Genomic DNA, 25,185 nt, shown 5'->3' on the forward strand with positions numbered 1-25,185 from the left:
TGCTGTAATTATTCTCTTATGTAATTTAACTTTCGTTTAACTTTCATATTTCCTTGAGTTAGATACAATGGCGAGAATATATACTAACTAATTACATTACTAAAAAGCTTACTTTTATTTTTCTTCCTTTAATATAGAATATAAAAATACATTACTTGTATTTTGAAACTCTATAAATCTCCATCGAGATTTCAAATGCTCAATAAAAAGAAAATATACACGATGACAAACAAATTTTCTTTTCGATCAATAATTGCGCTATTTATCGTATATGTATGCTTGTTGTTGAATCTTCTGTTGTACAAAATTTCCATTCTTGTTACATAGAGCTGCACTATTTTCAGTGTTTTGTTTTCAAGACTAGGGAATTCATGTTGAAGGATGTGTCGACGCTGATCACGAGCTTTAGCTACTTCATAAGATACAATATAAATTGGTACCAACTTCCTACAGTGAGTTTTCAAAAATACAGTTAAATTATAATTTAAAGAACATTTTACAAAAACGAACGTAAATATAGACCAAGAAAATGATGGATACAATAAAAGAGGACCTGCAAACTAAAAATAGCGAAGTACTTCAAATTATGAAGGATCATGCTTCTATGGGAAGACGTTACGGGATACAACTTTCGTGTAAGAAACATATTTTAATGAATTGACCGTAACGAATTAACGTACTTAGAAACGTTAAAGAATTGAACGTATGAAATAATATATTGCAAACTTTATAATTTTATGTATATGTTACAGTAATTTTATATTTATCATTAACCTTCATGATACTGTACCCCCTGTTAATCTGTATTCGAGATAAAAATATACCATTGAACCAAATTTGTTTCACAAGATTTTACGTAGCTACGGAATATCTAATGCTCGAAGAAAAATGCCTTTTGCTCACAGTTCTACATTCGTACTTATCGACAGTGATTTTTGTAGCTACTTTTCTGGGAACAGAATCCTTAGCGATTATGTGGCTACAACATGCTGTTAGCTTATGCAAAATTACGAGGTATAAGGAACAATAATTAACTGTCCAGTGCACTGTTTACCTGTTTGAGGTTGCTCAACACATCACTAGTGATCAATGTTTTGTTTGGAAGCAAGAGAACACATATATTAATATGAAAGATTAGCTTTACTAATTTTCTATTTTGCACTAATTTACGATATAATCTGCTTTTTTACTTATATTATGAATATTGCAAAATTAAATAATAAGGTGAAAATTCCGTCTTGCACTAGTTAATTAATTTTTTTGTACAAATACTTAATCTGTTCTATAAATTATATATACGAGAATATGCGCATCATACAAAAGTTTACATTTCTTACGTGTTTTAATTGCCGTTTATATTACTTAAATTTCCAGTTATTACGTAAGAAAAGCCATTCTCAAAAATGGAAAAGATCATTTCGATCGTAGTACTAAAGGGGACATAACAAAAGTCATATTCGCTCAGAGTAGAGCAGTACAGTCAGTATGGCTTTATACTCATTTGTATCATTGTTGTAAGACCAGCTTATTAATTAGTTCCGTTCTCATAGATTTTTTCAACAGTTGCAAGATAATAACACATTAACATATGGCGTGATCCTTGTGTGTACTATCATTTCCCTAGGAATTAATTTATTTTGTGTGAGTAGCGCATAAACTTCTATCTTTTGCACAACAATCTTTCGTTAATTTTCCATGGTCTCCGAAGCTGCACAATTTCGTAAATTTCTAGTAGAAATTTTATATTTTTTATTATTAATCCAGTTTCAATAATAAGAATAATATTGTACCATTAAATTATGGAATGCCAGGATCCGACATCATTTTACTTCTTTCCCAGTTATCGCAGTCCTTGCTTCCTTTATCCGAAATCGAGGAGGAAACAATTACCTATTGTTTATTTATTATTTGCCAATTATCGTTTATGTTCTACATAAATAATATGTGTCAACAATTATTGGATTATTCCAACAATCTTCGCACAACAATGTAAGCATTTCATTTTTTGGTGACGAATTTAATAATTAAATTTAGAAGAAACGTTAAATGCTACTATTTTTTAATGTTTCTAGATTTCACACCAACTGGTATGAAACTTCTTTAACAACTCAAAAATTGGTTTTAAATATCATGTTGAGAAGCAGTAAACCATTCTTAATCAGTATCTCCGGTTTCTATGATGGAACACTGAATGGTTTTCTATCGGTATGTTATTTTTTAAATAATGCTCTCTTGTTGTTTAAATACAACGTGGTTTATGGCTTACTTACACTTTTAGTTCTTAAAAGCGTCGATATCGTATTTTATGATGATATCATCGATACAGTAGAGATGGGACTTTCATCAATGACGAAATAGCATGTAGCCGAAAATTGTGTTGAAATAATTGTATTAAAATGAATGTTAAATTAAATAATTCATCGTAAATAACTTTACACATTTAATTGCACATGCTCTTGAATTCATAATTAGATCCTTCCTTATCCTTATATTATTCTTTTACGTATATTTTCGAAACAAAGGATTTACTTAACTTCGCCGTTAACTGTAACAAGCAAATTTAATCCAAAGTATTCTATCACTTCAACGACATATTTCTGTGAAAGTACTCACTGACGCACAAAGCAAGTTCTGCTACGTTGTAATACATAAAATGTCTGATACTTAACATATCATATTTCTGAATCCTTAAAAAAATGCGAAGTTTCTGCGTGTAAAAGTAAAAAAGAGAAATTGTGGTGATATATGGAAAAGGAAGATCTGTAAATTTAAAATGATGTATAAAATATGATATAATGATATGTAGCTACAAAAGGATAGAAATATTTCTTGCGAGAAATGTTTTCAACGTTTAACACACAACAAAGAAAACAGATCGAACGTGCTCGAGAAATATTTTCATCTCAGACTAAATTACGATATAAGGAACAAAATTTTTCAGAAGAAAGTTTCACGTATCTCTTTTTTCACGGCGTATAATTTAGTTAATAGCGGTACTCACATTTGGTGCACATTCTCATCTTTCAATCGAATAGAACGGAATAATAAAATATCAATAAAAGGCAATAAACAGAAATAGATGCAGCAAATATTAACACCAAAAGCCAGTCGGAAGAAACTAAGAACAGCAAACGATAATGCCAAAAAGCAGGAAGAAAATTATTATAAAATATATGATCTCAATGAAAAATGAGAATTTCGAATAAACGAGAAGCATCGTACTATTTGTTTATGTCAACGAATATAATTCCTTTATGATCCTTCCTAATTGAAGCGTATCCAATAACAAACACCATAGAAAAGTGATTCCTATTTCTTTTCTCTTCGACCAGGTAAAAGAGACTGAAAATGTCTCGGGTATATTTCTAACGCAGATCCCCGTGACAAAAGCTCGTGAGAAACATAACAGAAAATTATGAAACTTCCCCTTTTCAGTAACGTATAATTTCCTTAATAATACACTTTACATAGTCGCAAAGGGGAATCGAATCGATCGATAGCACAGCGTTTAGGTATGAATAATTAATCTTTAAATTGTAGATTATGCCACTCATTTGACTGCAAGAGGACAAAGTTTCATAATATTTGCGAAAATTTGTAGGAGGAAGATTGAAATGGGGTGCAAATATAGTCAATAGCGTTTCAATCCTTGCACACGATGGTTGAACCGGCAGCCTTTTATAAACGTAGCATTTTCTTGCTATCGTGGGTAGGACTGTGGCCGTACAACAATACGAAGTTTAGATGGCTTCATAATAATATCATCTGCTTTATTTCTCTCTCTGTTGTAATTTCCCAGGTATAATTCCTGTTACGTGGTTTCTACTTTTCTGTGTAACAGTGATTTGAAATTTAAGGTATCTCAGTACCAGCTAATTAATGTATGGTTAAAGTTTAAAGATTTAATTCCTATTTTTTAATTTATATAATACATTGAAGACTGGCTGTATTTTTTATAAACCTTGTCATGGAATAATGGGACAAATTCTAATGGAAATTCTTAAGCTAAACTGATGAAAGTAACTTGTGACTCATCGTTATCTTGTTTAAATGGAAGAGATTCTGTGATATGTTTTAACTGGACCACAGCGTGCTAAAAAGTTTCTATAAGTTATTAAGAAATAGATTCTATAAATTTCCAAATTTTAGAAATTTTATATTTTATTTATTATTACATATATATATATATTTTTAAATTAATAAACACTATTTTCCATAAATTTATTGAATAACATAAACGTTTTGAATGATAATTATATTTTATTTTATGAAATTTTTATTTAAAACAGAAACTGCAATGTTTATGTGTAACTTTCGTTATTTTCAGCTGTTTGCTCTCAAAACCGCAAAATTTACCCTATATGACCTATCGAACAGACTGTTGCCTATCATAGTATGCTCGTACGTGGTACTTAGATACAACATGTTCTGGTATCAAATCAACGTAGTGAGTCTCAAGAATTGTAGTTCACAACGTATTATCTTTAATTTCTCGTATTTTCGCACAATAGACTTAGGCAATAATACGATATATTCTTCTTGTAATATGCCAACAATTTTCAGAAAGATTGGCGTCAAATATTTGTATAATGTATCCGATGTAACTCTGCTTGATTTTTAGAATTCTTTTAGAATACACGATTAATTTAAGGCAACTCTATAAATAAAAATGAAGCAGAGTCGGGTCAAACATATACTTACGGAAGTAAATTGTTTGCTTTTCAAGAATTCAACATTAATCGCGTACCTTACTAATGAAATTGAGAAATCTAGAAAAAATACAGTTGATCAGAGCGATTTATAAAAAAGAAAAGAAACTTGTAGAGTTGGTAGTGTTGGTAACGAACTTGTTAAATTAGTGTTGAACAAACATGAATTAACGTTTGGTAAATATAATGCGAGCACAATTATAAAATCCAGGTTACGGAATTAATGGAACATATGAAATACGACTGGAAGATGAACCAAGGCGAGCCTCTTAAGATTCTAAAGAAATACGCTGTATTAGGAAAACGTTATTCAGTGGTATTAATAGGTAAGAAATTAATACGAAACGATAAAACACAAAATAATGTGTAACTCTACTCGATTGCAAATTTGTTACAGCATTAATATACCTAGGAGCGTTTATCCCAATAACATGCCACATGTTTAGCTATATTCTGTGTATAATTGTATCCACGAACATAACTTGCCAGCATAAATTTCCAATGACGATGGAATACTTCGTCGATAAGAAGAAATATTCCTTTTTCATTACGTCGCATCAGTATTTCTTGTTAATCGTGAATGCTACTATACTAGCTGGAATAGAGACTTTAATGGTAACGTGGTTCCAACACGCTTGCAGTTTATTTGCGGTCGTAAGGTAAAATTAAGAAATTAATTATCAAAGAGAAAAAATATAAATTGCAGTTTGCTTTTTAGTGAATCCGATTAAAAAGAAAATTGTTCAATGAAAATGTTCAATCATTACCGGTATCCTTACTACTAGGCTATAGATGTTTGAGTAAAAACTGAAAATGAAAAACTGAGATTTACATTATTCTCTAATGTGCATTATATTTTTGATATTTATGTTGTATTTCCTTTATTTTTTATAAGTTTTATCATCTGCTTAAAGATAAGTTATCGTTCATAATTTGCAGTTATCATATTAAGAAAGCAGTTTTTGAAGACTGTGTTCAATCACACGTGTCACGAAGATATTTGAACAGAAATAGCAAAAGAAACATAGAGAACGTGATAAATGCACACAGAAGAGCAATGGAGTTAGTATTTTCCTACCTTTATATGTCTGGTCACGATTCTTATACTTACAATTTTCTGTCCAATCGTTTTTATTTGTTACTAAAGGTACGCATACAATTTACGAGACAGATACATGTTTTCTTATGGTACTTTCCTTCTATTCGTTACCATATGTCTGAGCATTAATTTCTTTCTCGTGAGTAGCATACTGTACTTACTAATCATTAATAGAAGATAAGGACCATACTTAAAAAATAAAAGATCTAACCATTGATAGAATATATCGTCGATTTGCTAAAAGAGTGACACTCAAAAATTTCATTCATTCTTCCAGATATTTCAAAATTGAATGAAATTTTTGAAAAGTGTCTATAAAAAAAAGTGTATTTAAAACATCTATTGTCATTGTTTTCTTATTCGATTATATTATATATACGAAACCATTTTCTTTCTACAAAAGAAACACGTTTTTCAGTTAGCTCAATCAACATTTCTATACAGAAACATCGAAGAATCGTTTATCCATCTAGTTTTTCTCAGCTGCATGCTAACATGCATGGTCTTCTTCAATTATATGATACAGCTTACTTCAGATGCCGCTGATAACATTGTTACAATCATGTGAGCTTCAAAAATATTAAAAAAAAATTCAATCAATAACAACGAAACAATATAACAAATTTTTTAAATTACTACCTTACATTACTATTACAAATTTACAGATACGACACCAACTGGTACGAAGCATCCGTACCTTTACAGAAACTGTTATTGATAATCATGATAAGGAGCATCGACAGTTTCACTTGCAGTTTCTTCGGTTTCTACAATGCCTCGATGGGAGGAGTTTCAATGGTACAACGTTTGCCAAATTTCGTAAATCGTCCTCTTGTGCCGAAGCAATACCGTCATTATCACTGTCCTTGAAATCTATTTTTCAGATCTTGAAAAAGTCAGTTTCATATTTCACGGTGATGATGTCCATGAAGTGACAGTTCTTTCTCGTCCATAGATGTAATACCTAACTGATAGAAATTAGTAGCATTGATTTAGACGCGTAAAAAATGTATACGGAAACGCAAATATTAAACATCAAACGTCACAGTATCGTCAAATAATAATGAAATCACATTTAACAGAATTCTTTGATATAAACTTTTTATAAAATTCTTTATTCTTTCGGGATGAAGTACACGAAGTGAATGAAACCCGACGCACTGCCTTGATTCAACCCTAAGTTCACAGACAAACACCAACACATACTAAGTATCTTATTAATAACAAAAGACTTACGAAGAAACGAAAAAAGAATTATGAAAAAGAGTGTCTCACTGTTTTCTTGAAATTGAATTGTTTTCGTAAAACTTAACCCTTTCGCTTCGGCAGTCCAGTCCGCCGAAGTACTGTCACTGGACGGAAACGCGCGCCAGAAATACGCACAGTGTGCGTGGTTGCTGTATATACGTTTTTCTAAGTCTTAAATAACAATAATTCTTGTAAGAACCGTATATGAAATATCGTTTCACTATCAATGGATTTAATAGATTTTTTTAGTATGGAACAGTATACGATCGTTTGGATGTTTGAAATATATATTGCGTGAAATGTTTTAATGTTGTTTCAACAATGAGTAACTTTAAGAAGTGATTAATCCAATATGTCAATAAAATCAACAGAAAATGTTCTGCCAATAACGAAAATATATATTATTGACTACAGATAGCACTTGGATATGCATCATTTGGATGCCGGACTCGGGAGTCGTCGCGTGGTCGCTGCCTATATGCGGCGCTCGAAGCGAAGCTCAAAGGATTAAATACGTTCTGTAGACTATGTTTCACTCCTTGCAAGGAGCGTGGTATGAGAATGTCTTAATTGACCCGTTATTAAGCTATAGCCATTGGCTGTTACTTGGCTGTTACACTCCGGAACGTCGAGAATTTTATCTTTTTATTTTCATAGCGGGTGGAGATACTGAAGAAATAGAAAAATCGCGAGAATATTTTATTAGAAAAAAGGAACGAACAGATGATAGAATGTTTTGTATGCCGGAAATCGTAAAAGTATTTGAGCTTTTCCAAGGGATGGACTACGCAGATAGTCATCACTATATAATATCCATCGAATTACTATGCTCACCTTGGGTATTTCACCGCTTCATCGTACGATATACATGGAATTGTGAAACGCTTTCGTCATTTTAATTTTATTGACTGGCACAATCGTCCAGGTGTTTCATTTAATCGTTACAATTGTTCTGATTGTTTGGCCGCAACCTATTCAGTATACTATACATTGTTTCTTTGTGTTAAATGAAATGTAATCGTAAAGAAAAAAAGATAGAATCGTTGTCTTTCAACTTCATATCAGATTGTTAAAGGGAGAGTTCAGATTCTAAAGATCAAGATTCTATTTGAATGTCAGTTAGCAGCATTTGTCACGAGGAAAATGAACATGAAAATGATTTGAACATTTTGCCACGGTTAATTGTTATTTTCAGTTTCTTAATTCATATTATTTGACTTTCATACATTGCTAAGAAGTTTCTCGTTGAATTCGAGTCAATTGGTTATAGATAATATGGACTACACTGAACGGGGGGCAACATCGATTGCACGGGGCTATAGGGGTAACGTCATAAATCGATATCCATTTATGGATTATACCTACAAACACAATAATATTAGTGTTGGTTCTCCGTAGGCAGTATCGATTGTACGTGCGAAAGAAATTGTATTTCTACGATGACATATGATTCAATCGAGTGCTTGTAGCATGTATGTAGTTAACTGTAACAAACGCTCTAAACGTTTTAAAAAATACATGCCCCTTCTGTGTTCCTCGCGTGACCAACAAGGCGAACACGCATGTACGTTCTAGTCGTTGCGCAGTTTACTTGCAACTTCACGACACGTGCGCGTTGTAGAACAACCTCTTTTTTTTTGGTTTTTCTCCGCCACTTACAGAGGAACAGCAGAATTGGTCAGCTTCGATTTTCGCAAGTTTTTTGCAAGTTGATAGCATAATGGTCTCGATGAAACTGCAAAAACGGTCAACTACCACCTGATTTCGATGACTTTTGAATATCTTCCACAGGTTCACAGATATCATAAAATATATTTTAATAGAACCTATGTTGATGAAATAATGAAAAGTTGAAGTAAAAAGAGTATAAATTGTGAGCAGTCGCAAAAGCTATGGAATGAAGACACCAGTTGGTAGCGCACAAGATTAATAAAACTTTCATTAACGCAGCCTTTTCATCGCACCGCTGTTATGCACACTGTTTATTAATGTTCATTAAAGAAAGCATCTATTTTTCGAACCAGGAAACTATAATCAACTTTTTCACTTATAGCTTCCGTTACTGAATCCACTGGAGCGTATTGTTATTACCTGTTGCTTCGTAACTGCCTTGCATGTTAACGAAGCAGCGTCGATAAAATATTATGATAATACAGTCACGTAGAATTAACATACTCTATATACAGTTTCATAGGTTATTTTAAAAATTGTGTTTACGCTGCTGTAAAGGGGAATAATATAGTTTACTTTCCATTGAAACATTGGAGTAGGTACAGTATTACATATATACGCAGGTACTACGTAAAGTGTCCGATATATATTAAATAGATCAAATGATTCTTAGCTTTTGCACAAGTAGTATATATACATATAATTAAGTATAGTTCTAATTATAAAAGAGATATATAAAAAAGGAGAAAAGAAAATTTAGAGACAACCAAATACCTCTCGACAGAGAAATACAATTACGGATCAAGCAAAAAATGTTACCTCTTTCCATGAACGTCATTTAAAATGCAGTTGCTGTCTGTTACTTCGTGCCATGTCTCTTGTGAATATAATATTGCGGAAGAAGTTCCTGCGCTATAAATGAAAACAAAATGGAAATAAAAGATTACTTGGAGAATAACATTCGCAAGAATAGACTCAAGATAATATATCCACTTACATCAGGTACAACATGTTGACGTATAAATTAATGTTGCATGCATTGATATTTAACGATTCACAAGTTCCACTTACCAAATATCACTGTTATCATTACATGTTACAATCACTTTCCGAGACAAAAATAAAAATATTTATCGAGAAGGGAATTATAGAAAATTAACTTCAAAATCGGTAATTTCTCACACCTTACAAGATTACATTGTACGTCTTTTTTTTGCAATTATTTTCTGTATATATATTAAAAAATCTTTACAGAAATGTAAATAAAGAACACCGACACGTCAGTATATCCTCGCAGCAGATAGTGAAATCATATTTTGAATTTTGAAATCAGAGTGTATTAACATCCTCGGAACGTCATTTCTCTATGAACTTCACGAACCTTATGAAGTTTGTTGTGCCACGTATAATCAACCCCAAGTTCAGAACAAACTATACACTAACGCACGCCAATACGCATTAATAATAGAAAACTTGCGTGACGATGAAAAAATATGGAAAAGAAATCCTTATTTTCCTACAGTTTAAAAATACTGTGCAAACTACCCTTATTGGCTTGCAACGTACGCACCATGAAATTACCATAATTGACCCTCATCCTCCTTATTAACTTATAGCTACTATTAAGCTATAGCTGCTGTCCATCACTTGTCACTCAGAACTCCACCGTTATTATTTTTTTATATTCACCGCTGTCTAGGAAATATGGAAAATATTCGAAAAATAAAGAAATTGCAGGAATATTTGATTAGGAGAAGAGAAAAGGGAAGAACCATAATCTGTTCAGCCGCAGACGCGTTCAGACTTTCAAAAAATGGATAACTTCGCAGGAAGTCACTATTACCGTCTCAGTCGAACTCTCATATCTGCCATTGGTCTTTGGCCATTCAGTCGTACGATATATACGAAATTATTGAACGTTGTCGTCATTCTTCTTTTATTATCTAACGTATTCAGTCAGGTATTTGTTTCAATTAGTACCATTCTTGCGATTGTTTGACTGTAATTTATTGCGTGGTTTCTTTTTCCTCCCGTATTTCGTGAAATATAATTTTATAATAAAGTGGAATTCTTATTCTTCAATTTTATGATAAGCTGTCAGAATGAAGTGTATAAAGAATGTATTTGTATCGCAGTTGGTGAAATTGATAACGGCAAAATTGAGTATGGCACTGAGATGGAAAGTAGTTTCCTGTATCGCGTATTCCTGCATTTTCGTCGTCAGGTACATCGGATACCTCTATTACATTAATGACGTAAGTTTAGTAAAATAGGAATGACCAGTATCGCTTATCCGCTTTTGTATTCGAATGAAGTAGATTTTTGACCGAAAGTACATTTTAAACAAACTATTGATTTAAAACGGCATCTGATACAAAACTATGTACTTTACAAACACAGGTAAAATGGATATTCCAAAGAATTGCATACGATTGGAATTCGTTAAAAAATGAAGCAGAGCTGCGAATCATTCACGAATACACTAAAACCATGAAAATACTATCAATCGGTTTTGGACGTAAGTAGAAACTCTCCATTCTACAATACTGGCTGAACTACTTTCAGTTTCGGGCAAGAATTTTTTAATTTTGACAGAAAATTCTTTCTTATTATCAGTTATTTATTATTTTATTATTAACTATTTCTAAATTTCTTTTATAAAAGAAATCTTCAGTTTCATCCAGTTCTGATAATTAAGAATAATATCGTCTGTACTATAACCGAAAAGTAATATTGATTTTCTTTATGGGCATGTAACAACTAAGTCTACAGGTCCATATCGATCTGTACGCGCATATGTAAATTCGGTTTATACGATGACAACGATCGAACGCCTGGACATATTAGCTATAACAAGCATTTTTTCTTTAAAAAATAATTGTTTCTACACTGCCCATCATAAAATGCTATTCATCTTCGTCTGAAAATTTCAACACTGATCGCTTTATTGAATAATAGATGAATAAAATAATATTATATATAATATATAAATAATATAATATTATATAATATTATATAGAATAATGAATAGAATAAATAAATAAGAAACAAAGATAAAGACCAACATCGTTTGAATAAAAGATATTAAATAGAAAATTGTTTTACTTTATTTACTTTTTACTTTCAACGTTTTATTTTTTAAACGATATAAATTGGAAGAATTTTTTTAGCAACGTTTACAATAGTTATCTGCACTTTGTTCTTGAACGTTAATGCACACATTTTAATCAGAAACATTGTTACAGTGATCCTTTGTCCAACGATTCTAACATTCTTTTTGAAAACATTCAGCAATAATATCTTGGATTTTTTAAGTCCTATGAATTACACACGTCCACGGGTGCTCCCAGTGATGGCGGAATATTTTATTGACGAGGAAAAATATTTCTACTACATAGCTATTTACATCAATGTTATTATTGGTTTTGGAGGTCTAAGTGTTTTCGTCTCTGAAGTAAATTCCATGTCAATAGTATATCATATTTGTGGAATGTTAAAAATTGTTTGGTAAGGAAATTTAACAACGTAATTAACACACTGAAAAATGAACCATTCTTTCTTTGTTATCGACATTGCACATATTTGTTTCCATATTAAACGAATAATAGCTAGATTTGCAAAATCTTTTTTAAGTTTATATGTATATATAATTATATGTTAGTATTACAATATATATCACCTTATCTGGGATCAATATTTTTCTATAATTGTCATTTATCAGTACTTATTGAAAAAGGTTGAATTTGTTTGCGCTACTTATCCTGGAATGTATCCAATATCTGTATCGAAAACTATCTTTTATCAGGCGTTGATCTTATCGCGATGATAACATGAAATCACTTCATCCTAGTTCGTCTTACGAATTACCTTTTACGTTAAAGTATTGGGGAAATCAAATAACCGCGTTATTACCGACGTGTTATACTTATTGATTTTAATATTGAAAATAATACGTTTACTTGGAATAAATATCAAAGTCAATAATATACATTACACTTATGCAGTCATTATCACATCGTTCAGTATCATAAAACTAATTACTTTCTTATATGAATGAAAATTGCGCGAATTATTTTTAATTAAGCTATTAATTGATTATACTCATAATTTCTTTTAGTTTTTTATTCACTGTACATTGTTCCGCAGCTACCGCATAAATCACATACATGTTTCAAACATACCAGGAGTCTCTCCTGCGCAAAGGAGTATGATAATTCACAAACAAATAATCTCAATTGTGAAATTACACACAACAATCAAGCAGTTAGTATTCCAATATTATTTCAAACAAAATTTTGAAGGCAGAATAATTTGTCAAGAGTTGGTTTTTTCTTTTTCAATTTTTCTAACATTAGTTTTTCTTATTCGCACAATTAATTCACAAAAGTTATTATTTCATCCGTTCTTAATTCCAGAACGATCTAAAAGTAACAAATATTTCCTTTTTTAAAGTTATGTCGATTTTATACAACTAAAGGTAATGTCATTGTACAACGTTTTTTGCGTTTTCGGTCTGATTACGTTCATTCTTGCTCTCTTTCAAGTGAGTATCACACGCTTAGACGAAATTTGGTTGGTTAACAATTATCGTTAATTGACAAATCCTTCTTTGTCTCAGTTTGCGAAAGCAATGTCAACCAGAAACGACATGGAGGAGTTGTTGGCATCATTATGTATTGTAATTACCTCTGTACTTTACGCTTTTATCGTCATTCATTTTGCCCAAAAATTGACAGATCATAGCTCCGATATTTTTCAGCGTCTGTAAGTAGCGTGTATCTACTTAATCCACACTGACACATTAAAAAATACACCATTTTCAAATATTATACTACTTTCGTTGTTTGTATGATATGTATAATTGCAAATATAAATATGTTACAACGTTTAATGATATATCATTATTATAATAAAATACTTGTAGATACAATATCGAATGGTACGATCTGCCAGTGGTGCAACAAAAAGTAGTACTCTTTCTCATGCGAAACAGTCTAAAGGATCTTACTTTTGTTATTGGTGGTGTTATAGTTGCGTCTCATGATATGTTTACAATGGTAACTATGCTATGAATATACTTGATTTCTTCATATATATTGAAATTGACTTTTTTCTAGTATGTTCGAACAGCCTTTTCGTATTTCATGGTTGTTTATTCCTTTGATTAAAATGTTTATCAATTTCTCATCATCTCTCTTCGGAAAACTGGCCGCATATAAATATTTTCGACTGAAAAGTTTGTTGTATGAAATAATAGAACAAGCTGTTTTTACAGGATATGTTTGTATTATTTTAATTTTTATCTCACTGATATCTTTATTGCAAGACATATGTGTGTGATGTGATAATGTGTATAATGATAATTCAATTAAATACATGTTGCTAAAGTAGAACAAAATTTCAATAAATATACGAAGTACGAGCATCAATGGAAGGTTTAAAATAGAAACACCTGTTAATTATACATTCCCTTCCTGTCACCTTTGCACCGCTATTTTACACCATATTCCTGAATGTTCGTAAGGAAACCATCTGTTTCCCTCATTAGAGTACTATAATTTACGATGTTCAATTATTGTTTCCACCTACATCCATTCGCCACAGTGTATTGCTATTGCCTTCTGATATAGAAATATTAATACTATGCATGTCAACAAGAGGATGAAGCATTTTACAATATATGATACAATTTGGATAGAGAATCGTTCAATTCTAGCGGTAAAATGTGCTCTACGTGTAGTTGCACGAACATGAGCTACATCAAGAACGAGTATATAATACTTGAAATTTGTTAAAACTGGTCGATTATAAAGTTACATATTACAGAGTTACGAAGGCTTTTCTTTATCACAATACCATTAAATAGCAACATTTTCCAGGTAAAATTAAATATTAGATAGACTTTTATAATTTCTTCAAAATATCCGTTTTTATTGACGAATGTTAATGGATACCGAAAAGAACTAGTAATTTAATTTTCCTCTGATTCAGTAAACTAATTAACGTTTTAATAATATAATAATTATGCAACTTAATAATTATAGTATTAATACACTTCAATTCTATTTCACAACCAATTTTATTTTTCACAATCAATAATTATTTATTCCAGAATGAAAATATGTAAACATAAGAATAAACAGGATTGGAAGATGTCTAAGAACGTGATGAAAGCAATAAGAAAATTGTTCAGAGATCTTGAAATCAACGATATTCGCAATAAAAAGACATATAAAATCCTTATAAAGAAGATATCTAATTCGAAGATGTAAATTACGCTATTGTATAATCGTGAAATGTGGTAAGAATCCGAAGACGTAAGAATTGAGACATAAAATGCGCAAATAAAAATTCACATCGCTGTTTATACCAGGTAAAATATATTTGTTCATAAATGAATGTAGTTATCGTATCACGTAGATATTACACTTTGAACAGCTCGTAATCTCCCTTTACCAGATATAAATTTCGCTATCATTATCGTAAATGATCACAAGTATTCATAAACAGAGAACAAAACTTATATTCATGAACATAACTCACGATCAGCAAACTCTGTTACACGAATAAAATAGACAAGAGGCAAGTATTCTCGATAATTCCGAATATAATGAATAATTTTAGCTTTTTTACTATTTTGTCAAATATTTACCATAAAAAATTCAGGGATGTTAAAATTCAGTATGATATCGATCCGGTTTAAAGCCTCCTTTTTGTTTTCTAAGTGGCCTTTTGGTTACCGTTCGGAAACAATTTCAAGCATTGACTAAGCTGAAAGATTCGAAGGTGCGGGGACCATCCAACTCATTGACAGGGAAACGATCGCCGGTATTCTCAGATTCAAAGCGCAAAAGTGCCTCGGCTCGTGAATAGAAATGAACTGAACCTGGAAGTCGTTACCGCGAGGCTGATGGTATTCCTTTGCCTTCGATCAGTCCTATCCGAGATTATTCCTTTCACCAGTGAATATTCCAATTCTTTTTTCCTGTCCTTTCTTTGATACTCCCCTGGCTAGAGCGAAGTTTGAACATCCAGTAATATTTTCCTGTTCGAAACGTTCCTTGTTTCATTCTCTTTCAACTTTTGTGGCATGGGCGAAATATTTTTCTGCAGAAGTAACGATAAAAAATAGTAAGATGATGATCTGCAAGATCGTAAAATGGCAGAAACTAAATTTAGTAAAAGTTAGGTGGACTCATTAAATAAGAAACTGTTTCGTTGTTTATTGTTTGAAACGAATTATCGAATTTTCTATGTGTTGCATGGAATTCGTGTGCTGATTCGTTTCATTAAAAATTCCAAATCTTAATCGTATCGTACTGTTCGTTGTTTAAAAGTTCACATTATTTTGACAAACTTGTTGAACTTTCTGTATCCAACCAAGTACCGTGTGAACTGTATGTAACCAACGAAGAATCCAATTAAACTAAACTCGTCACGCTATCTGTAACACAAATTTCAATTTAACCATCTTCGGCAAATTCCCAATCTCGACTTTACCCTCGAAACCCTAAACTACGAATTGTTACGATCGAATTGGCTATGCCGCAATACAACGCGATTCGTAGCATCACGCGGGCTCATTAAAATGAGAAAAAGAGGCTCGCAACGACCTAAAGCGAGAAGCGAACCTACCCGAGTAAACTTGGTCTCGATAAGAGATCAGAAGTTTTCGAGGCCTCTCATCGCTGCGAAGGAGGCGCGGCAAAAAATGAAATCGCGTCGGAATCTGGCCGAACGTGAAAGAAACCACGCAGCGGCGTAAAATTACAAGCGTCTGGTCCGTCAACCTTGTACGATCTTCGACGAAATAGGGAAGCAATTGGCGAGAAACGAAGCGTGAAGCGTCTGCTCGGTAATCAGCGGACCAGCCCGTGACCGTAGATCGGCTTGGTCGATCGCGAGAGATCACGCGGCCAATTTGCGCGAGTAACTAGACTTTCTTCAACAAAGAAAAAGAAACAAACGGCTACGTGGATGAAACGATAGATAGGTGACAAAAGGGTACGTTACCTTGGACCCGCTACCGAATCGACCCTCTTATCTAAAACGCGAATATAACGTCTCTATCCAGTCACTACCACCCTCTCGTTTGGTCGACTGTTCCCTATTATCGCTCAGGGCGCGAACTTACCATGGTCGTAGCTCCAAACGCGTGAAAGGGATTATTCCAAGCAGCGTCGCACCTTTAGGTTGGTCTTCGTCGAAAGAAATCACTGGCCCATTCTTGCGGTCGTTTGCTGATAGTTTGGATTCGGAGCTTGGTGAACGCTTTATTGTTCCGTTTTTTCGATTCTTTTACACGGAGGATAGAGGAAGATGGGAGATATAAGAGTATTTTCATAAATATAAGGATATTTCAGACTTTATAATGTAGTTGTTTTTCTTTCTTTTCTTTCTTTTTCTTTCTCTTACACTTTCGATATGGATTTTTATTTTAGCAATAAATGTAGCGTTATTGTAGAAACTATAATATACTGAAGTTCGAGAAGTAGGTTAATCGTAGTTTTTTTAAATGGGATATGTATTTTCATTTGTAACGAGAACTTATCTTGCAACACATCTATCAAGTTTTAGGTATCCTTACAACAGGTGCTATGTCATAAAGGAAAAATATTTATATCTCGAGAAGGAAAAGATTCGTATGTTTGTATGATCTTTTCCATTCTTAGAGTGTGTAGAATATGACACCGAAATTTCACTACCTTAAATATTCTGTTGCATTTATACCTACCGTATTATGCAACGTCCTCTCTTTCAAAAACTGATCCAATTTTGGTACCGCCGGCATCGTTCCAAGGGAGTCGTAAAGGGATGAAGTGGAAGGAGAAAACGAGAGGAAAAATCGGGGGAAAGCTGAAAAAAGCCACGGCGCACCTGTCCCGCAAAGTTGTTCGCATTAATTCGAACTAATCTCGTAAGATCGTAAGGAACAATGTTACTCAGGAGCTTCTCATAGCGGTGCTCTCTTCCTCGACGTAAAAAGAGTGCTTAGATAGGATGCGAAGCTCGTTTCACCGTAATTCCACTTCCATCTCTAATCTTTACTACTTTTTCAAAGGTAAATGCATATGTTCGATAAATAGTTTAACTTATTAGAAAAATAGTGAGATTGCTTATTTTATATCTCAAATTGTTAACTTGATAACTCGATAATTTAAAAAATCAGGTTTTATGCTGTTAATCTTTTATTAAAATAAAAATAAATTACTATAATCTGCTGTTCTGATTATGCAGGATACGATCGAAAATTATATACAAGCAGGCACGAGGTGATTTCTTATGAAAACAAAAATAAAAACAAAATATAGGATAAGATTTTTTCCTCCAAACTTTAGCTTTCGAGAAATTCTAGATGCGAAAATAAGTAAAAGCTTCCACTTACTTCCACGCGTGGGATGACCTCCTGCCGATTGTTTAGTCCTGTCCAGTCCGGAATTCGTCGTGTTCAAGTATACTTGATAAATTTCAAGACGAAACAAACATTGTTCTTTTACGAAAATCAATTTCCTTGGGCTAAACTAAGCCTCGGACGAAAAAGTTGTACTGTACATCTTTTCCTATTTTTTCATAGCGAAGCACCTCATGCCCGCTGTATAAATATTGTTACTACAAATACCAAAATACCCCTCGCGTACTTGCGGGAGATATCGTACATGGAATAATGGTAACAGGTTCGAAGACAAGGGGTAGAAAAGTGGAGCATGCGAAATCCGCGTCGAAACTTGTTACTCACGAAAGTGCTTCCGTGACTATCTGCAGGCCTCGTATCAGGGTCTTACAAGTGGCTGGGAAACACGCGAGTGCTTTTCGCTGTGCGAATCGCCGTTTCGTGAACAACCATCCTCTGCTAATCATATCCACGTGATCCGTCTACGAACTGGTCGTTACATCCTTTGGAAACTCTGTTGAAGAATATTGTTTTCTGCTCGTATCTTTTTGCTCGCGTGAAGATTTCTCTCTCAGGAAGTGATGTTAAACAGGAAAAATTGGATGGTTGTTGATAAAGATAGAAATGGGAAAGAGGATTGTGGGAAAACGACGGTAAATTAATTTCGTTTTGTTACACTCATTCTTTCTTGTTTCATGCTGAGTGTATACACTATAAATAATATTGTATATATATTAGCTTTTTTGTTTTATATTATTTTGTAGAATGACGTGCCATCCATTTTGTTATGTTGAGATAAACACCGTGACATTTCACAGACTTGGTTTCACGTTTATATGAAAATGCATTTTTCTAAAAAAGCACGTTTGCTAAAGAAAGACACTTTTCGGACAACCTAATATATATTGTTGATTGTTTAAACGATAGATTTGTTTGTTTTCGACAAAACTGACCTCAGAATCTAATGTAATATGGTTTCCAGTTTTTTTTTTTTTTTTACAAAACCATCTGAAAAGATGTGTTTTGCCTATAAATTATTAATCGATGAATTCATCGCACACATTTCTAATCTCGTAAATATAATAATAGTTTCTTCACTTATAGATCTATCTTTTATCGTGTCGTTCCTTTTAAAAATCATTTACATTGTATATAATAATAATAACGATCGTAATAATCGTTGTAGTGATAGTATATTTTACGTTGAATGTTCTGTTCTTTAAAAAGTAAAAGAGAGTGGAAAGGAAGTAGAGTAGAAAGAGATGATTTGAGAGCCAAGTCTTAGGTTAAAGGAGGAAGTATAAAAACACGGAAAAACTTGGAAAAATAAAAGGTAATATAGCGAGTCTGGTCGACGAACGAAAGCTTGACCATTAGAAACAGGATATAGGAAAATAAACTGAAAATATGTGGAGAAAATATATAGGTGCAACCGTAGAGACTTAGCCAAGTTGTCAAATATGTATGAACACTAGGCTCATGCAAAATCGTGAGAGATGTAGATGAAAAGTGGAGGGTGAGATTCGAAGAAGTGTGTGTGAGAATATAAACGAGAAGATCGTGACCGTAGAGAAAATGTAATAATAGGATAATAGGGTATAATAAAAGAAATAAAGAATTTCATATTTTCCAGCTTTGAAGCACTAATTTTTAAAGCTACTTCAATTCCTTCAACATAATTTTGTTACGCTAAAAAATATTCACGTAATAATGTGTAATAAATACCATCGAATATTTTCTTGGAAACTAACTTGTTCATAGATTGCATAGAAATCTATTATTTACAATTGTGGATTACTTTCTTTTTACTGAATACTTTTGTTTTTGTTTTTGGAATACTTTTTTTGGAAATCACTTCATTTATCCATTTCTCAGATATCTACAATATTATAATCGAGAACTACTTTTCCTTAGAGCGAAAATAGGTTTACAAATATTACAGTAAGAAACGATAAAACGATTAATATTTTAGTGCGGTAATAAAGTTTGTGAAAAGAGATAACCAAAAATAAGATGTTATAGAAACAATTATAAAATGTTCAACATTTTTTGTAGAATAATAAAATTCCACTGAAAAGAAATTACTAAGGATAAGATGACACAATGGGCACTCTTAGGGCAGCCGCTTTTCGAGATGTCGCGGGTTCTCCATCTTTGCAGAGACAAGAGCAGACCGTCTTTTCGTGTCGAGTGGCCGAGCTTGAAACTTTATTAAGAAGGTCGAATTTCTTCGAAAAAGAGCAAATGCTCGGTTATTACACCTAAATATATCTCTGCGAGCCGTGCTTCCGAGGATGCTTGCCCATTTTTTCCCGTTTTTTTGTTTTAATACGCTATTATTGCCTCGTCGTTATTGCCACACGATGCAATATCAAGCCGCTCATATAACGCTATGCTACTTGCAGCCACTTTCGCGATACAAAATTAATTCCATGTCAGATTTAAACTTTGGCCTTGTTCGTGTTTTATTCCGTCGACGTGCACACGACTCAGTTTCCCTTTCTCATACTTATTTATCCTATGAAATTCCAATGCTTTCGCTTGTAAGAATTAAACACGAAAGAACGATACATACAAAATATTCAAACTGAATTTTGTAAAGCTTTTTTGATTATTCACATTTCTAAATAGAAGAAAGATTGAATGTTTCCTTGGGATAACATTTCCTAGCCGTAATATTAAAAACAGGATACCAAAGTATAAATCGATTGAAAAAGAAATTACAAATAAAACGTTCACGAGATATGAGAGAAATAGAAATCTTCTAACCATCCTTCTTTCAGACGAACTTTTAGTGCTAGGAAAGCACGATTCGAAGATGTTAAAGATCTATCAAAAAAAAAAGACAAACTTAACAAAGTCCTCGTATAGAAACCTTAAACTTACACGTGATCATTTCCAAATTTTTCCATCCCCTGTCGCTCTCATTTCTATCTCAAAATTCGGAGCGTTCATAGTTATGATCTAACGTCATCCAAATTGATTTTCCCGGACTATCGCGATATTTTTTCGCGCCGTGGATGTTCGCGCCGTGAATCGTTAAGGAGCTGCTCACGTATCTCATAGTTAAGGTACCATTGGAGAGCGCGTTCCGTGGGTGCAATATTGGCCAGGGACCAATTTCGACTCGACTCACCACCTGATCCACCTCTCTAGTCGTAGTTCTTCTTAAAGCAGCGCCTCGTCCATGGCCATCGACTTGATTTCTTCCACTATGCGTCCTTCGTTTCTTCCATCCTCGAGTAGGCGACGCGTCCTCGAGACAACGACGGTGCAATAATCATCGCCGTTCCATTTTACTATCCGTGAACCGAGACACAGTGTGGTCGTTCAACAAACGACCCTGAATAAACGGAGTAAGGAACTGCTGGAAAAATCTCGTGCAATGATACTCTTCCTGCAACGAGATTTCTTCTTTCGGGAAATTAGGTGGACATGTTTGGAGACTGCAACTGAGAGCGTCGTTAACGCTGAGAGCTACCGAAACTATCAAAATGAATTCTTTTCTTCTTTTTTTTTTTTTTGTTTTTTTTTTTAGAATTAATATTATAAGATCATGTAGAAAAGGTGAAATTAATCTCGACTTTATTGAGATCAGAACTCGATTATGCCGAACTACGAGCGTTGAAAATACGAAAAGTAGATCTTTTTACATTGAAGAATACTTTTCAGAAAAGCTTCGTCGCTTTACAGAAATTCGTTTCTCCCATTGCAACAATTAACTTTAAACTCTCTTGTGACCGAATGAAATAGAATTTTGAGAGAAAGAGGAAATCGCATTGGGACATGATTAACTTCAATCTATTTTGAAATCGGAAGCAGCATTTAAATTAAAACATCGTTTAAAATACGGGCAATAAATCCTCGTACTTATAGCGATATTTATCTAAATTCTTTCACTGTTTTACTAAATATCATTTCCTCTATTACAAAACGATCTTCAGCTTTCTCTCGTGATGCTTCATAATCTTTGTGAATTAAAAAAGAAATAAAATAGCATAAAACGTGAGATTGTTCTTAGAATCAGATATGCTTCTGTGTCACGCGCGAATGAAAAGTATCGTAGTTGGAGCAAGTTCGCGATGATGCACTTAGAAATGGCAGGAACAATGCGATAGCCCAGTTTGTGTGGTTTTAACGTCGTGCAGATCGCGTTGCAAGTCTTGCCGTAAGGAACAACCTTAAGCACATTGTTGTAAACTAAAACCGTTCCCGATCCCGTACATTCTCGTGAATACGAAGATTAAAAAATAGAGGACGCGATGATAACAGGATTACCTCTCCCTTTCTCTTCCTCCACTTATTCTCATGCAAACCCGTTTATGGTCGCCCGTAGGCTACGGTTGTAGCTGAATATTCTCCGTTTTTGCCGAAGTAGTACGTGTCACGATACTTGACGTGCCTAAAATGTTGACAGCGATAGATTAAGAAGGACGATCGTCAAAATCTTTAATCTGAAGAAATAAAATCTTCTCGGCGAAAGAATTTCATTTCTCTGATCAATTATTTGAGAGTTTCTGTTTTGGACGTAATGGGAAAGAAGAATTTAGATCGCAAGTATTTTAGGAAAGCTTTATTGCAGAAAGCTTTGGTCGAAGAAGAATGTGGAATTCAAACATTGGATTAGCAAGCTTTATTCCTGAAAGCTTTAGAAGAAGTATATGGTTCGAATTTGAATATTCAATTAAAAAGCTTTATTTGAATATCCAGTTAAAAAATTGTACTCCTGCAAGCTTCGGCCAAAGAGAATGATTTTTATTTAATTATTCAATTTGAAACTTCACTGTTTAAAGCGCTGATGAAAGGAAAACATCTATATTCGAATATTTGGCTCTAACTGTGAACGGAAATCAGGGACAGAAATTTGTATTAAGACGTTCAATTAAAGAATCTTCATCTTTGGTAACTCTAATCAAGAAAAGTTGCGCATTCGAATATTCGCAATTGTTTGATTGATATTTATATCGCAATAGTTTAGTTAATAAAATACCAATTAATTTAGGAAATATAAGAAATATAAAAAATAAGAAACCATATCTAAAATGTGAATTCCTATAGCTAAAAATTAATAGAATATTTCTCTTCGAACTCTTCAAGACAGAAGAAACTTCATATTCGTATAATATAATCATCGATATTAATTAAACGATTTGTCTTTTGGTCAAACTAAGAGAAAAGAACGAATGGAAGGAAAATGAAAGAAAATAACACGAAACAGTTTGATTGGTATACGATATCAGGTTTCCAATCGACATAACACGTTTGGAATGTATTAATTGGAATGGAAGGAAGGGATTTAAAAGAGCTCTCCAGCACGAATTTATGAGAGAAGTTATTTTTTAATTTAATTCACGCCGCTCGCTCGCTCGTTGGTCGAAGGTTTCGAACGAATGGTAATCAAAATAATTGAAAAGTTACCCGTCGATCTATATTATTGCATTTTAATTGCCAAATGGAATACCATGAAAGGATACAAAGCTTCGTGCACGTACATTAGCCTCTATGGCGACTTTACGATGGCAATATTTCGAACCAGAGTTTCATTAAATTTATTATTTAATTATATCCTACATTGTGGTAATTAAAATTAAAAGCTATAGTTAGATTCATAATTGAATTACGTATAATATAACTAAAGAACTTCGCTATCTATTATAATAGAGATGATCTCCTCCAAATATTTTGAAATTCAAGTATTTGTAAATTTAAATATACGGGCAATCCTTGGATAACACGATACTTGTGCCATATAATAAAATGACGATATTATTATTATATCGACACATAAGTGGTTCACGAAAGTATTTCGATATTTACTATAGAAATCTTTTATGTATTAGGTTGTCCGGAAAGTTTCTTTCGTTTCATAAGGTGATTATGGATGAGCAACAATTTCTGTTTTATATTATTTTATTGAATTAGGTATGATCCATTTCGTTCTATTTCTATTATTATGTTCGTGCATAATTCAATAAACTAATATAAAACAAAAAACATTGTACGTCTATTATTTCCTTATAAAACGAAAGAAAGTTTTCGGACAATCTAATGCATATTGTATAAGAAAAACATTTTTCCAATACGATCGCGATAATCGAGTCTCGCTATAGTGCTAATAAAATTTGAAAATATTTAATACAGCGCACATTATAGAAGATTTCTGTAGACATTCTCAAGTGAGTCACTGTACTTATCAGTGTTATTAAGCTTCAAATACATATAAAGGCTTAAATATCAGAAAGATATGAAACAAATTGAAATCTCGATTTAAAATATTATTCAAGATATTACATTACAAGATATTACAATTTCATACAAATTTCGACTACAAGATGATTATTAAGACTAACCATAATTTTGTTATAATATTTAAAAAAAGATGCATATGTAGATCTTCGTGTCTCACTTCGTGTTAGGCTCAATTATTAATTATTAGTTATTACTTGCGTTTGACTTATCTAAAGGAAATCGGATGTTGGATTCGATCGATACGTTATATCGTCGATTAATGCGCTTGATTTCCTGTTATTCCGTTTCTTTCTTCGTCGATAGATATGGCCGGCTTGCAGGAAACATTTCACGCTCCGTCGAAGAGAACTTTTAATTAAAACGTCAGATTCCGCAATGACTCGATGACAATCGGGATCTCTATTCGACCGGTCAGGTGAAAACGATATCTCGATAATCTGTCTCGATGCCTGTCCGTAAACTTTCCGTGTTACAAAAGCGATTTCATTCCGTTGGAAAATATCGAGAAACTTTCAGCTTTATATCTCTGCCTTACGTTTATATTCCTTTGTTTTTGTTTGTTTCTCTTAAATATACAGGAAATTCTAGAATAATATGCTGTTAATTAGTTCGACATTATATAGGGCATAGAAACCATACAAATAACGTTCCATCTATTATCATATAACGTTGTCAGTAGCTGAGGTTCGTGTGTACGTAGACTCATCTGTAAATGTTTATTTTAAAAGAGAGAAATAGCGTAATGTTTAAGAATGACATAATTTTAATACAGTATTTTACCTCGTTCGATTGAGCATTTCTCGTTCTTAATGCGATTG

The 25,185-nt window shown here is 32.9% G+C and overlaps 3 protein-coding genes across 6 annotated transcripts in view; all 3 read left to right on the top strand.

Moving 5' to 3' along the window:
• Window positions 1-25,185, top strand: part of LOC122566840 (mannosyl-oligosaccharide 1,2-alpha-mannosidase IA) — a 677,223-nt gene that overhangs the window by 621,192 nt on the left and 30,846 nt on the right. Inside the window, exons 4-11 of one of the 4 annotated variants that reach the window (XM_043724672.1) lie at window positions 345-452; window positions 521-635; window positions 753-1,014; window positions 1,375-1,479; window positions 1,551-1,641; window positions 1,841-1,989; window positions 2,073-2,205; window positions 2,279-2,388. The exons of the other annotated variants lie outside the window; for them this stretch is intronic. Of the exons in view, the coding sequence (XP_043580607.1) occupies window positions 345-452; window positions 521-635; window positions 753-1,014; window positions 1,375-1,479; window positions 1,551-1,641; window positions 1,841-1,989; window positions 2,073-2,205; window positions 2,279-2,329 (1,014 nt within the window). The 3' untranslated portion in view covers window positions 2,330-2,388. Of the gene's footprint in view, window positions 1-344; window positions 453-520; window positions 636-752; window positions 1,015-1,374; window positions 1,480-1,550; window positions 1,642-1,840; window positions 1,990-2,072; window positions 2,206-2,278; window positions 2,389-25,185 lie in introns of those variants that run through there. 4 annotated transcript variants of the gene reach the window in all.
• LOC122566844 lies at window positions 4,373-8,175 on the top strand. The gene is made up of 8 exons (XM_043724682.1): window positions 4,373-4,447; window positions 4,921-5,035; window positions 5,107-5,368; window positions 5,649-5,771; window positions 5,857-5,947; window positions 6,227-6,372; window positions 6,474-6,606; window positions 6,693-8,175. The coding sequence occupies exons 1-8, from the start codon at window positions 4,424-4,426 to the stop codon at window positions 6,741-6,743; spliced, it is 945 nt and encodes a 314-aa protein (XP_043580617.1). The 5' UTR covers window positions 4,373-4,423; the 3' UTR covers window positions 6,744-8,175.
• On the top strand, window positions 10,206-14,259 carry LOC122566853. The gene is made up of 9 exons (XM_043724695.1): window positions 10,206-10,687; window positions 10,863-10,982; window positions 11,128-11,245; window positions 11,973-12,234; window positions 12,874-12,990; window positions 13,180-13,270; window positions 13,346-13,491; window positions 13,652-13,784; window positions 13,845-14,259. Exons 1-9 carry the CDS (start codon window positions 10,541-10,543, stop codon window positions 13,893-13,895), a joined length of 1,185 nt encoding a protein of 394 aa, XP_043580630.1. The 5' UTR covers window positions 10,206-10,540; the 3' UTR covers window positions 13,896-14,259.

The sequence above is a fragment of the Bombus pyrosoma genome, linkage group LG4 (assembly GCF_014825855.1).
Source record: "Bombus pyrosoma isolate SC7728 linkage group LG4, ASM1482585v1, whole genome shotgun sequence".
Lineage (NCBI taxonomy): Eukaryota > Metazoa > Arthropoda > Insecta > Hymenoptera > Apidae > Bombus > Bombus pyrosoma.